The 14,705-nt window shown below is 41.0% G+C and overlaps 1 protein-coding gene across 1 annotated transcript in view; it reads right to left on the reverse strand.

The window, feature by feature from the left end:
- Positions 1 to 14,705, reverse strand: part of Lamc1 (laminin, gamma 1 (formerly LAMB2)) — a 116,848-nt gene that overhangs the window by 101,100 nt on the left and 1,043 nt on the right. The window contains exon 2 of the mRNA XM_013015507.1: positions 14,424 to 14,704. Within this exon, the coding sequence (XP_012870961.1) occupies positions 14,424 to 14,704 (281 nt within the window). The remainder of the gene's footprint in view (positions 1 to 14,423; position 14,705) is intronic.

The following is a 14,705-nucleotide window of genomic DNA, read 5'->3' on the forward strand; positions in this document are numbered from 1 at the left end:
TCTGACTCCAAGTCAAAAATTACACCATAAGCTAACAAATTACCTACGTATTATTTGTACTGAAATTAACTGTCAACTTTTTTTTAATTTGAGGAATAATGTAGATGCATTGAAATGTGTACAACGTAAGTCTAAATGTCTATAACCAGGACATGATGTAGAGCACTAAATCAGAACTAGGACACACAAGACGGGCCACCAAGCATGCCTCTGGCACTGATGGCCTCGGAAGACTCACAGCAGAGAACCATCCATCACACTGCTCAGCAGAAGGCTTCATGTGCACGGCACTCGCCATGGTGAGAAAAAGTTTTCTGAGTCCCTAACTCTATACACCATACCCCACTCAAGAAATAAAGAAGGGGAGGAAGAGACAGAGAGGGGGGAAAGGAAGAAGGAAGGAAGAGATGGAGAGAAAAATGGAAGAAGGGAGGAAAGGGAAAGAGAAGGAAAGAGGCTGGTTTTCAATTTGATTTTCCACCAATTTTCAAGTCAAGTGATAAAGAGGAAAGAGCCAATTGAGAATGAAAACTAAAAGAAGGAAGTTTAAGATACTATAAAAGAAATAATATTTTCACAATAAAAAAAACTCATTAAAAAAAAAAAGAAAGAAAGAAGGTAAATCCCTAATTCATCTCCCAGCCAGCCCTTCAGGTTCACCTTCCACGAACTGCTATATAAAAAAAGAGATAGTACCCTTTATTTTATCTCATGAATATGTAGCTGCAAAGGGCACCAGACTGTCTGGGCCCAGTTATTTTAGGCTTACCCCATGGAAGAGTGCGTGGAAAGAGATACAGATGTATTTAATTAGTGCCACCCATTCTGGTGCAATATGCTAAAAACTCAGCGACATCCCCTTAAATCAGTGTTCTGGTATCCTCGATTAGCAAGCTGTCAATTTTAGGCCCAAATGAACAAACACCTAACTTTATCTTTTTACAAGAAAGACATTGCAAATTCTAGTAGGGCCCTCTTACAAATCTTAGGGCAAGTGATCAAGATAGAATAATAGAACCTTCATGCACAATCATCTTGAAATTTTACCCACTGTAATTGACCATCTAAGATGAGAGACAAATTAATCCCTCATTTTTAAGTCTTCTCGGTAAAAATAACAAACAGCTCTGTTCTACACTTTTCCTTAAACCCCCACTCCACAGAGAACAGCAGGAGGGCTGTCAATTAAGTACAGCTGGAGATACAAAGCAAGTCAATAATACGTGTTGGTTCTGCCCTTAACTCCACACAAATACGTGAGCCCTCCCCATCTGCCTGACAACTTTAACATGGTGCTTTTCCTTTACATTTCTTCACTGTTTTGGGGGTTTGTTGTTGTTGTTGTTGTTTGGGGGGGGGTCTGGTTGTGGGGCCTGAACTCTGGGCCTGGGTGCTGTCCCTCAGCTCTTCAGCTCAAGGCTAGCGCTCTACCACTTGAGCCACAGTGCCACTTCTGGTTTTTTTTTTTTCTTTTTTCTGCTTATGTGGTGCTGAGGAATCAAACCCAGGGCCTCAAGCATGCAAGGCGAGCGCTCTACCACTGAGCCACCTTCCCAGCCCTTCTTCACTGTTTTGAAGAGAGAGAATACCCCAGCAAACACATCTTCTAATTCTACCCAAATGAATAAACTAAAAAGCAATGGCATAGATAAGAAGCAAATAAGGTACTTCATTATATCCCCAATTCCCTTCACTTGTTTAACAATCCCCTTTAAGAAATCAAAGGGGGCTGGTAGCTCACTCCTATAATCCTATCTACTCAGGAAGCTGAGATCTAAGGATCGTAGTTCAAAGCTAGCTGGGGCAGGAAAGTCCATGAGATTTTTATCTCCAGTTAAAAAACAAAAGCCAGAAGTGGAGATGTGGCTCAGCTGGTAGAGTACCACCCTTAAGTGAACAAAGCCAAGAGAGGAGAACACAAGCCCCTAAGTTCAAGTCCCAGTAGCAGTGCCAAGAAAAAGAATTTTTTTAAGACAGACATGTAAACATATATTTTAAAAGTAAAGTTTGCTTATGAACATCTTTTTTCCTAAAGACAAAAAGTCAAGTTAACATTAAAATTATAGAAGTACATACTCACATGTGACAGTCATGGACTAGCAGAATGATATTATGGAAATGGACCTACTGCCATAGTGATCTAAGTCCCAATGTCATTCTTCATAGAAATAGAAAGATGGGTCCAAAATTTCATATGGACCCATAAAAGACTCCAAAAAGCAAAAGAAATTCTGGGTAAAAAGAACAGCAATACAGGTTATCATAATAACAGAGCCAAAGTAACAAAAACAGCATGGTATGATGTAAAAACAGACCTGAAGACCAATGGAATAGAAGATCCAGAAACAAAACCACATAGCTAATTTTTAACAAAGGGAGACAAAAACATTACACTGGGGAAAAGATAGTCTCTTCAACAAATGGTTATGGCTGTCTATATACCAAAGACTAAAATTAGACCCCTACCTCTTACCCTGTACAAAATCTACTCCAAATCAATCCAAGAACTCAAAGTAAGATTTTAAGTCTACTAGGAAACCTCTGGAAGTGATAGGCAGAGATAATTATTTTCTGAATAGATCTCTGATTACTCAGAAAACTAAGAAAAATAATTGACAAATAGAATTGCATCAAATTAAAGTGTTTGCATAGAAAAAGAAATAATGACCAGACCATGAGACAACCCATAGAATCATTTTTTTAATCTTCTCCAGCTCTTCAACAGATAAAAGATTAGTACCTAGAATATACAAAGAGGTCAAAAAAATTACATAGTTAATAATCCAATAAGTGTGCAAGTTCTCAGAAATCTGTATAGTGGATAGATACATAAAGAAATGCTCAATATCCTTAGCCATTTGAAGGAAATGCAAATCAAAAGTACACTAAGATTCTATCTCACTTTGGTCAACTTTTGTTTCAAAAAAGAAATAAATGAGGCTGGGGATTTAGCTCAGTAGAACAATACTTGCCTACCACTATTGGGTTACATCCAAAGGAGTATGAATCAATACATAAGAAAGATACCTGCAGGGGCTGGGAAGGTGGCTCAGTGGTAGAGCGCTTCCCTTGCATACATGAGGCCCTGGGTTCGATTCCTCAGCACCACATAAACGCAAAAACCCAAGAGTGGCGCTGTGGCTCAAGTGGTAGAGTGTTAGCCTTGAGCTGAAGAGCTGAGGGACAGTGCCCAGGCCAGAGTTCAAGCCCCACAACTGACCAAAAAAAAAAAAAAAAAAGATACCTGCATACCCATGTTTACTGCAGTGCTATTCACAAAAGCCAAACTCTGGAATCAGCCAAGGTACCCAACAATATACGACTGGATAAAGAAGATAGGGTACATATATACTACAGAATATTGAAAAACAGAATAAATATAGAAATAAATAGAACACAAATAAATAAATAGAAAGAAAGAAAAACAGAAACCATGTCCTTTGCAGGAAAATGGATAGAACTGGATAGCATCATGTTGAGCAAAATAGGCCAAGCTTAAAAAGCCAAAAATCATACATTTTCCCTTATATATATAGAAGTGAGACCTAAAAGGCATATTTATGGATATGTATGGATATGCATATACAGTCCTTAGATGTATGTATGTGTATATATATATATATATATATATGTACATGATTCTAACTATGAGAACATTTCAGGAGCTGGGGAGAGGGGAAAATGAATGGCAAGTATGTATAATAACACAAGAACCTCAATGGAAGCTGTTGATCAACAGAAAAGTGAAAGCAATAGAGAATATCATTCTGATCAAAATACACGTCTGAAATACCATGGAGGAACTATAGTAAATAAAGAGTATTGTGAGGAAAGTGGCATTGTAGCTCAAAGTGGCAGCACACTAGCCTTGAGCAAAAAGCTCAAGGACTGCACCCAGGCCCTGAGTTCAAGCCCCACTACAGACAAAAAAAGAAACAAAAAAAAACCTATAATGAAATATATAGCATAACTTTTCTGTTTTATAGAAAGAGCAATATACTCACATGAGAATTTATAAACACAAAAGTTATCAAGATTGACTTCAAGCTTTGTACCCAAAAAAAGACAGCTGTGGACTTTTTTTTTGGGGGGGGGGGCTGGTCCTGGAGCTTGAAATTGTCCTTGAACTTCTTTTTGCTCAAAGTTTATGCTCTGCCACTTGAGCCATAGCTCCACTATGTAGTTTTTAGTGGAGCCTTAGTCCTTGAGCCTCTCTGTGTTCAAGGCAAGCTCTCTACCATTTAAACCACAGCACCACTTCCAGCCTTTTCTGTTTATGGTACTAAGGAATCAAACCCAGGGCTTCAGGCATGCGAGGCAAGCACTCGACCACTATGCCACATTCCCAGCTCCAGTTATGAACACTTTAATTCCATATCACTTTCACATCTTAGTATTTTTTTGTTATAATAAAACTACTATATACCACACTCAGGATGAACTACTATAGTGGCACATACTTCAAGTGAGAGGGAAAGAGGGAGAAAGGGAGAGAAGGAGAGAGGGAGAAAGGGAGAGAGTGGAAGAGGGAGAGAGAAAAAAAGAAAGAGAAGAGGAGAGGGAGAGGGAGAAAGAGAAGGAGGAGGAGGAGGAGAGGGAGAGGGAGAGGGAGAGAACACTGATAAAAGTCAACCTGAGCTCCAAAGTACTGCTTTATCCAGGCCAGTGGCTCATGCGCGTAATCCTACTCAGGAGGCTGAGATCTAAGAATCACATTTCAAAACCAGCTGAGCAGAAAAGTCTGTAAGACTCTTAGCTCCACTAAAAACTACCATAGCAGAAAAGTCTGTAGGACTCTTAGCACCACTAAAAACTACATAGTAGAGCTAATGGCTCAAGTGGCACAGCATTAACTTTGAGCAAAAAGAAGTTCAAGGACAATTTCAAGCCCCAGGACCATCACCAAAAAAAAAAAAAAAAAAAAAGTATTGCCTTGAAAAATGTAACATAAAATGTTTTAGGATGTTTATAATTAGGGTATATCCATTTATTCATTTACTATATGCATATCTACTCAACACTAGGCCAAACACATTGCTAAGCATTAGATACAAAATCTCCAACCTCCATCCAAATAGTAAGTTAAGTGTGAGCCCTCTCTGTGCTTATTAAATCACTCACTGAAGACTTACAACACAAACATATGGTCTAGAGCTGAGGTCACAAAGCTTGTGTGGTGAGGTCCAGATAGTAAATATTTCAGCTTTTGCAGGCTGGGACATATGGAGTCTGTCCCAACTACTCAACTCTGCCTTTGTAGTGCACAAACAACCATAAACAAACGTTCTTTAATGGGCTTAACTATGTTCCAATAAACTTTGTAGAAAGAGATTTGAACTTTACCCAATTTTCACATGCCACGAAATATTATTCCTTGATTTCTTCAACCAATTAAGAAAGTACGAATCATTCCTCACTCAAGCTTTGTTTCATTCTGTTTTCTGTTACTGGTATTGAACTCAAGACTCGCAGCTTATTCAACTTGCTTGTTCCACTGGTGATCTTCCACTTCAGCCATGCCACTAGCCCAGCTTTTTTCTGATTAACTGGAGATGGAGTCTCACAGATTTTCTATTCTGAACAGATTCAAATCTTGATCCTCTGGCTCTCAGCCCCCTAGACCTTAGTTCAATTTTTGCTCATACACAGAAGAGACCTAAAATAATCATTACTACTAATAATGTTAAAGAGAGACTATTTGGGGATGCTAGCAGAAGGGGGCAGAAAGAAGGGGGTGATAGGGAGTAAATGCTATTGAAATACATTATATGTATATAAGGAAATAGGGCATGAAACTTACTAAAAATTGTTTTAAAAGAGCAGGAGCAAGTTAGAGCATAGAGGAATAAATTTGACCAAAGTATACTATATGTATATAGGGAAATATCACAATGAAACCCTTTGGGTACAATTAATGTATGCTAGTAAAAAGAAAGATGGCAGGACTGGGCTGGAGTAGCCATGAGGACCACAGTTTGCCCACTACCAAGGCTAGAGACATAGATCTCCTCGTGAAGACCTCATGTAAGCATTAAGGTCATGAATATGACATATGAATCCTTACTCATCCAAGAATGTGCAGAAGAATCTAGCAGAAGCTAGATTTAAAATATTCTAGGACATGATAAATTATACAGGACCGTAGACACTCATACATAGTGAGACCAATGGAAGACAGTCTTAGGGGTACAAATGCCTATGTGCCTCTGATCATATAAAATAATATTTATTGACATAAACTCCAGGAAATGGAAACAAAAGGGGTTTTTTTCTTTATTGTTGTTTCTGGGGTTTTTTTTCTTTGTGTCTTGTTAGTTCATTTATGTCTTTGGAAGGGGAAGGAGGCACAGAAATGGAGGGCCAAAGGATGAATCAATGCAGCAGTGGTACTCAACCAACACTATCTTGAAACTATAGTATGCAACTGTGGGTAAGGATAGGAGGGAAAAACTGGGAGAGAGTGAGGGAAGGGGTGACACTCCCCAAAAAGAAATGTACTCACTACCTGACTTATGTAACTCTATACCCTTTGTACATCACCTTTTTTTTTTGGGGGGGGGGTCCGGTCATGGGGCCTGAACTCTGGGCCTAGGTGCTCTCCCTCAGCTCTTCAGCTCAAGGCTAGTGCTCTACTACCACTTAAGCCACAGTGCCACTTCCAGCTTTTTTCTTTTTGCTTATATGGTGCTAAGGAATCAAACCCAGGGCCTCATGCATGCGAGGCAAGCACTCTACCACTGAGCCACCTTCCCAGCCCCTGTATATCACCTTTATAATAACATTTAAAAAAAAAAAAAAAAGAAGCCAGGCATCAGTGGCTCACGCCTGTAATCCTAGCTACTCAAGGAGGCCAAGATCTGAGGATCGTGGTTCAAAGCCAACCTGGGCAGGAAAGTTTGTGAAACTCTTATCTCCAATTAACCACCAGAAAACCGGAAGTGGTTCTGTGGCTCAAGTGGTAGAGCGCCAACCTTGAGCTAAAGAGCTCAGGGACAGCACCCAGGCCCAGAGTTCAAGCCCCATGACTGACAAAAAAAAAAGCATGGTTCTGAGACCTAGCAACAGTGTTTAGCTATAGAAACTGGATGAAACAAGTCCCTAACCTGCCTTCAAAGAGGGCATGTTTAGGTGGAGCATAATAGTACATATGTATAATCCCAGCTACACAGGAAGATAGCCAGTTTCAGGCCAGGCTAACAACACAGTGAGACCCTTCTCAAAAAAAAAAAAATCACAAACACAAAGACTTCATGGTCTAGAAGTAGAAACAAACAAAAAACAGATATCATAAATGCTACACAGATCCCACAGGGTAGTAAAACCAGAACATATAATCTTCACCAGTGAGTGGGGAAAGTGGTAGAAGGAAGGAGAAAGAATGAAGAAAGGAAGAAGGGGGGGCCAGGAGGGAGAGCAGTAAAGAAAGCAGACTGACAGGGAGACTGCCTGAAGTGTTGATGTAAAGAGGAGTCCTCTGCGCATGTCAAGTGACAAAGATAAACCTAGAGGTTAAAAAAGGTTCAAATCTGGGGGCTGGGAAGGTGGCTCAGTGGTAGTAATGCTTGCCTTGCATGCATGAGGCCCTGGGTTCGATTCCTCAGCACCACATAAGCAGAAAAAGCTGTAAGTGGTACTGTGGCTCAAGTGGCAGAGCACTAGCCTTGAGCTTAAGAGCTGAAGGACAGCGCCCATGTCCAGAGTTCAGGTTCCATGACAGACCAAAAAAAAAAAAAAAAGGTTCAAATCTGCCAGGTGCTAGTGGTTCACACCTGTAGTCCTAGCTACTCAGGAAACTGAAATCTGAGGATTGAGGTTCAAAGCCAGCCTGGGCAAGAAAGTCCATAATACTACAATTAGCCACCAGAACACCAGAAGTGGCACTGTGGCTCAAAGTGGTAGAGCGCTAGCCTTGAGTGAAAAACCCCAGGGACAGTACATGAGTTCAAGCCCTGTGACAGACCAAAAGAAAGAAAAAAAGAGTTCAAATCTGGCCAGCACCAGTAGCTCATGCCTGTGGTCATAGCTATTTAGGAGGCTGAGATCTGAGGATCATAGTTTGAAGCCATGGACAGTAAAGTCCATGAAACTCTCATCTCCAATTAGCCAGCAAAAAGCCAGAAGTGGAGGTAGGGTCCAGATCCTACATTCTATTTCCCATCATCCAAAAGGTGTGAACTTTTCCAGGAGACCTTAAGAGCCATTATTGAGTTTCTGGCTAGGAAATGACATATCAGACAGGCATTTTAGATTCAGCAGTCAATCTGAAATAAGACTACCCAAATACCTGGACCAACTTCTCACAGCCTGACTTAGTCTTTTTCAGGTTTGCAATGATGCCAAAGTGACACACATGCAGGCAGCAATAAAATAAAACCAGACTTTGCATTTTGAATATTGAACTTTCCTAGCCTAGTGACTTGCAATGTGACATTCTAGGTGACACTGGATAGCAGGAAAGAAACACAACTCCTGGTCGGCTTCCATCACTAGAGTCAACAGCCAGTGCACTCCTATGTGTTGTGCTGCATTTCTAACTATATGTTCAAGTATGACTTATTGTGTCATAACCCGACTGTAAGCTGAGGAGTGGAGGAATCTACATTAAGGCAGAGGTGAGAAGGATGGAAAGATAAACATTCCAAAAGTTTGGTTTTCTTGTGATGTCCAGAATGGAACCCAAGGCCCTTCTCTTGCTAGGTGAGTACACGGATTGGGATGAAGATGCAGATGCTCAGAATGAAATGGCCTCACAGCAGTGGATGCAATCTGCTCACAGAGTAAGTCTGTCAGGCAATGGTAACCTTTCAGAGTGGACTTGGGAACTAGGCCTCATCCCAAATTTATCAGAGCCAGAAAGTCTTTGGGTCTAGAGAACAAGCTAACCTAAAAATACAATTCTATAATAAATTTTCTAAAAGTAACTGAAGCCTTGAGGTTAACATGTATTCATGTCGCACAAAAAGAGGAATCAAAAATGTAAGTAAAAGGGCCTGGGAATGTGATTTAGTGGTAGAGTGCTTGCCTAGCATGCATGAAGCCTTGGGTTCAATTCCTTACTATCACATAAATAGAAAAAGCTGGAAGTGGAACTGTGGCTAACTAAGGTGGTAGAGCACTAGCCTTGAGCAAAAGAAGCTCAGGGACAGGGAGAGGGAGGGGAAAGTGAGAAGGAGAAGGGGGGAGGGAGGAGGGGGAAAGAGAAAGGAGAAGGGAGGAGGAAGGAGGAGGGGGGAGGAGAAAAAATAATGATGTAAGTAAAAATGAACAGACCAACCAAATACAGTGGTTCACTGCTGTAATCCAGCACTCAGGAGACACAGGCAGGAAGATGGAGTGTTCAAGGCCACACTAGGCTATAAAGTAAGAGCCTCTTGGGAGAGGTGTGGGTAGAGAGGGGCAGACTGAGAAAAAAACAAGGAAGATAACCAAAATTCTGGCATTTCCAAATCACTGTATACATGAGGTTTATTTTTAGAGTTACCCTGAAAGAAACCAGGCATTCTTTCAAGAGAATTGCTGGGGAAGCTACAAGCTGTAGGGGCCACTGACGGAGCCCAGTATTTATTACTACTAGGACTTGTTGCAAATCACAGCCATACAATCTTCATCCTTTGCCTTACTGAGTTATATAAAACCTAATCACTGCTCAACAGGAGACTTTTGTGTGTGTGGAGGAGGGGGTCATGGGGCCTGAACTCTGGACCTGAGCGCTGTCCCTCAGCTCTTCAGCTCAAGGCGAGCGCTCTACCACTTGAGCCACAGTGCCACTTCTGGCTTTTCTGTTTATGTGGTGCTGAGGAATTGAACCCAGGGCCTCATGCATGCAGGACAAGCACTTTACCACTGAGCCACCTTCTCAGCCCTCAACAGGAGACTTTAATAAACTGTAAAATACCTTAAAGACTGTCACTATATTATCATAATGTCAACCATAGATTCCATCTAATAGAACGTAAAGTCTACACATTACTTTCAGCAGTACCTTCGCTCTTCTACATACCACCTTTCTAGCAGGCATAGTGGTGTAGATTTCATAGGTATTTTAAATATGTTTGCAGAATATGTGGCAGTAACATGAGAATGAGGGCATAAAGAAGAGCCCAGGGCAAAGGTATCCCCAACTTCCTAAAAGAATTTGGAATAATTGTTATTCCTCCCACCAAAATGGCCAAGTATAAATTGATGGGGTGAGAATAAAGCCTTCTACCTCCTCCAATCTGGCTCCTAATGTGTATATTTTTTCTGCAAGCCTTAGAAAAATGGAAAAGGAATTTGTAGAAAAAGCAGTGAAGTACAGGACAAGGAAAGAGCCAACAATAACTCTTATAAAACTGCTCAGCAACTACTGGCCATTAAAGAAGAGCTCCTTAACTTCTCAAGTTGAAACCTGCAAAATGTAAATCAGGCCTTTGTGAGACAAACTAAAATAGTGTCCCCTTAGGGTACACGAATACCACAGTGAAGTCACCAGCATGAACTATACCTTGCAAAGACTTTCCTGAGGAACAGGGAAGGAGGGCTCTTTTTTCCACGTTAAATATACACTTGTCAGATGATCGAACAGTAAAAACGCAATTGTCTTAAATATCAATTATTCTGATTTATGCACACAGAAAACTTACATTGTGGATTAAACAGCCTCATTTAATTACTAGCCATTCCTAAAGTCTACGAGGAGTTTGGAAGGTATTTTGGTCCCAGTGTTAAGCTGGGAAGTTGTATAAACTTTAATTGAGCTGCTTATATAAGCACTCTTTTCCTTAACCTAATCATTCTAAGAAAGAGGGAAAGCTCCCTACCTCTATGATCAAGACCTTATCTGCCACATTTCCATTCCCAACCATTATAAATTAATTAAAGGGGCTTCCGCTACAATATTACTACCACCTATCCCTCCTTGGATACTAGTAAATCTTACTTATAACTTACTATTAAAAGACAAAAAGGCCAACTATTAAACAGAAACTAGTCATCTATATACAAATTAGGAGAAAAGATCCAAAAATCTGAAAGCAAATGAGGAAAAAGATCTCCCTTTAGAAAAGGGTGTCTGGCCGATGAAAATCCTCCCACCACAGGCAGGAAATGCAATCCTGGTTCCCAAAGCAACTTTAACTCTCTATTTCCAAGAATGCACTGCGCCCCGCTCTCTCAAGCACCGTGTGTCAGAATCAGTGCTAATTGTCCTGACTTTTGTACAGCAAGTGGTAAGACCAGGTACAATGATCTAATTTGTATCTGCCATATTATTTTTTAAATGCCTCAGTGACACCCTCTACCCACTCCACCCCAAAAAAGGTACATGTTTTTAAAAAGACCTGTGTCCTCTGGATATGTGAACATTTCAGGTTACATAAGAATTTGTGCCTAGTGGTCTCTAAGGCATAGAGCTTAGCAAGAAAGACTCACACGTCACTATATTTATTGTCTGAATACACAATGACAAGTTTAATTTTGATATTATTTTTAAAGTGACTTAGGATCAGTGTCAAAGCATGTATTTTCTCATAATTAGGTAATTTCTCATAATCTGACTTGGTGCATTTTTAAGGTTTTTTGGTGTTTCAAGTTCAACATCAACAAGAAGGCTAGGGAAGTGATGGCTGAATCTAGTCTCCCACACTGCCCGCTTCGAGTTTCACATGCTCTGCAAGGGCAAGCACAACATGCATCACTTGTTTAAGGGTATGTGAAATGTGAACTGGCTGGGAGACTTAATGGATGCACAACACAGTCATGGTACTTGAATTCATGGGAAATAATTAGTTAGCTACAGCCCGTGGAGTAACTGGAGGAGAGAGGGCAGTCGCTGAATATCAAAACACACAATGATCTATATAAAGCCTTGCCTACCTGCCAGGAATTGCTGACAGTAACATTCATGCATGCAAACATACATCCTGGCTATTAAAAAGGAAGGGGAGAAAGCATCAAACTCACTACACACAGGTCTCCCTCCCTTCCCAACACTCCACTGCACACAATTTCCTGCAGGACATCCTTTCTAACTCAAGAACAAATACAGTAGGTTCTGGTCACATTTTTATAAATTGTCTAAAAAGTATGTTTGTCTAGCCTAAATGTTGTCACACCTGTTGTCATTATGTTATTTTAAATAATATTTCTTATTAATCCATGCTCTTATCATTTAGCAAACAGGTTAACAAAACTTGAAAAATTCTTCAGCCATGAACAACTCTAAACATACAACATATTTAGCGTTTAAAAAGCCATGTTAAAGAGTCCTAACTAGGCCTCTTTTACTCCCATTTCCTTTATGGAAAGCAGGAAGTGTTTCTCCTTTTTTTAAATTTGTTCCTATGTTTATACTATTACACTAAATATATCTTTGCTAAAACTTTAAAGAAAAAAAAAAAGTCCTAACTAAATGACCTCCAAGATCTCTTCTGACCTTGTTATCACCGGGGCCCAAAGTTAATATATGTGACTCCCAGAACTAACAATCTAACTTGACTGATAGTTTCTCACCCTACTGCATTGTCTCTGCAACAGAGAAGTAACCAGAGTAATCTATCTAGCTGTTCTATCACCTGGAATAAGCCTCACCTACCTCACTTCTACAACTAGGAAAGGACAAGATTGACAACCTATTGTTCAGAGCTTTCCAACTGAATCTGAAGCACTTGGAGACAGGCAAGGAGGCAATGTCTCTTCTTTGAAGTTTTTAAATTTGAAATAGATAAAGACTTCAAGGGTATTCAGAATTGAACACAGCAGCCTTAACAAGTCAAAACAGAAGCAAAAAATAATTGTATATAAACTGCAAAAATAATTTTGGCCAGCTTAAAAAAAAAATGTTAACACTTCAAGAAACAAAGAGGAACTCCAGAAGACCTTGGGAAAACCTGAATCTTTTGCAATGTCTTTAAAGACAACCCTGACACAGCCACTTCCATACATTTCAGTACTTTTAAAAGCTGGGTTCAAATACAGTCTATTTCTTCAATTGCTGAAGACCAGGTGTCTGATAGTTTGATTTTATGACCTTATTTTTCAAAAGGTTTCATCTACCTGAAGAATCATTTACAAATAAAATTGTATTAACTGCAGAAGTGTTAAATACTACTTTTCTAAAACCCACACAGTAACTTGATTAAACTTTTCAAAGCAGTTTTAGTAAGTCATATTCATTCCCTGAAATCTTGATAAAGTTTAGTGTGCTAGTGAGCAGTGGAAAGAAAAAAAATTCAAGATCAAAAGAACCATTGCCTACAAAGTGTCCCTTTCAAACATCCTCAAAATAATGTTATTTGCTCTATAGAATTAGCTTGCTTTGACAGAAGAATGGCTTGGGGCAGTCTGCTCTCTCTGGAAGTTTATTAGTACCAACTACTGGCAAAATCAAGTCTTCCAATGCAGTAAGGTATGAAGCCCTCCTAATCAGATGTCAGTTTCTCACACATTATTACGTACAATAATCAAACTGTACATATATCAATAAAGAAAAACTTATCTACATCAAACATGATTTTTTAACACTTTCAGACAAATGTGAACTTTCCTACCATAAGTTTCCAATGCATCCCTTTCCCTGTCGTTGAAAGACCATTTACATGTGTCCCTACACTTGCTCTGAATCAAAGCAAAAAGAAAGACCATGCCGAGAGCCTTTGCCACAGGGAGAAAACGGTGCCCAGCAATTACACTGAGTACAGACACTTCCTTTTGTTTCCCTTACCAGGATGGCTTTGTGGCTCTTAATTAAGGCTGAATAAGAAAAATAACTCTACCAGTGAATTTCCATTTTAACTTTCCATACGTAATATAGGCAATAAAGGCATTTGGCTCCCCTCAAATTCCCTTAACAGAGCAAACAGGAATCATCTTCAGCCCTGAAAAGTCAGTTAAACATTTTAAAAGGCCAAAGTGTTTTAAGCCTCTCTCTTAAGACTTATTATGATGGCCCTGGTAAGAAAGAGAAAAGCAAGGATAGGTGTTTCTGACTAATGCATCAGGACAGAGAGAGACAGACAGAAACAGACAGAGACAGAGAGGGGGGAGAGGAGAGAGGGAAGAGGAGAGAGAGGAGAGGAGAGGGAGATGGGGACAGAGCGAGGGGGGAGAGAGAGGAGATGGGGGACAGAGGGAAGAGGAGAGAGAGGAGAGGAGAGGGAGATGGGGACAGAGCGAGGGGGGAGAGAGAGGAGATGGGGGACAGAGGGAAGAGGAGAGAGAGAGAGCGAAATGCTAATGACCAAAATGGCAAATGAACTAATCGGTTCAGTTAGCGAGAAGAGAAGCTCAAGAGATGAGCGAGATCAACTTTAGAAATGGGAAGAGTCGGCACAAGCCGGGGCGCTGGGAGCCCCCGCCGTGCGCGCGCGCCGGGTCCGGCCGGGCCGAGCCGGCGGGTGGCGAAGAGCCGGGAGCCGGAGGTGGGGAGCAGGGCTGTCACCGCTTACCCAGGTGCAGCGTGAGGTTGATGGAGTTGGGGTACTGCACCCCGGCCAGCATGGTCTGGCTCTGCCACCAGGTGGTGTCGGCCTGGTTGTTGTAGTCGGTGAGGAAGGCGGCCCCGTGCTGCAGGTGGGGCTGCCCGGCGTCGCACAGGTGACAGGACTTGGTGACCCCGGTCACCCCGGTCTGCACACAGTACTCCTCGGGCGGAGTCCCACACGTGTTGGTGGCCACCACGGTCACGTTGAAAGCCGCATTGACGAACTCGGGCATGCAGCGCTGCGGCC

The sequence above is a fragment of the Dipodomys ordii genome, unplaced genomic scaffold (genome assembly GCF_000151885.1).
Source record: "Dipodomys ordii isolate 6190 unplaced genomic scaffold, Dord_2.0 Scaffold27, whole genome shotgun sequence".
NCBI lineage: Eukaryota > Metazoa > Chordata > Mammalia > Rodentia > Heteromyidae > Dipodomys > Dipodomys ordii.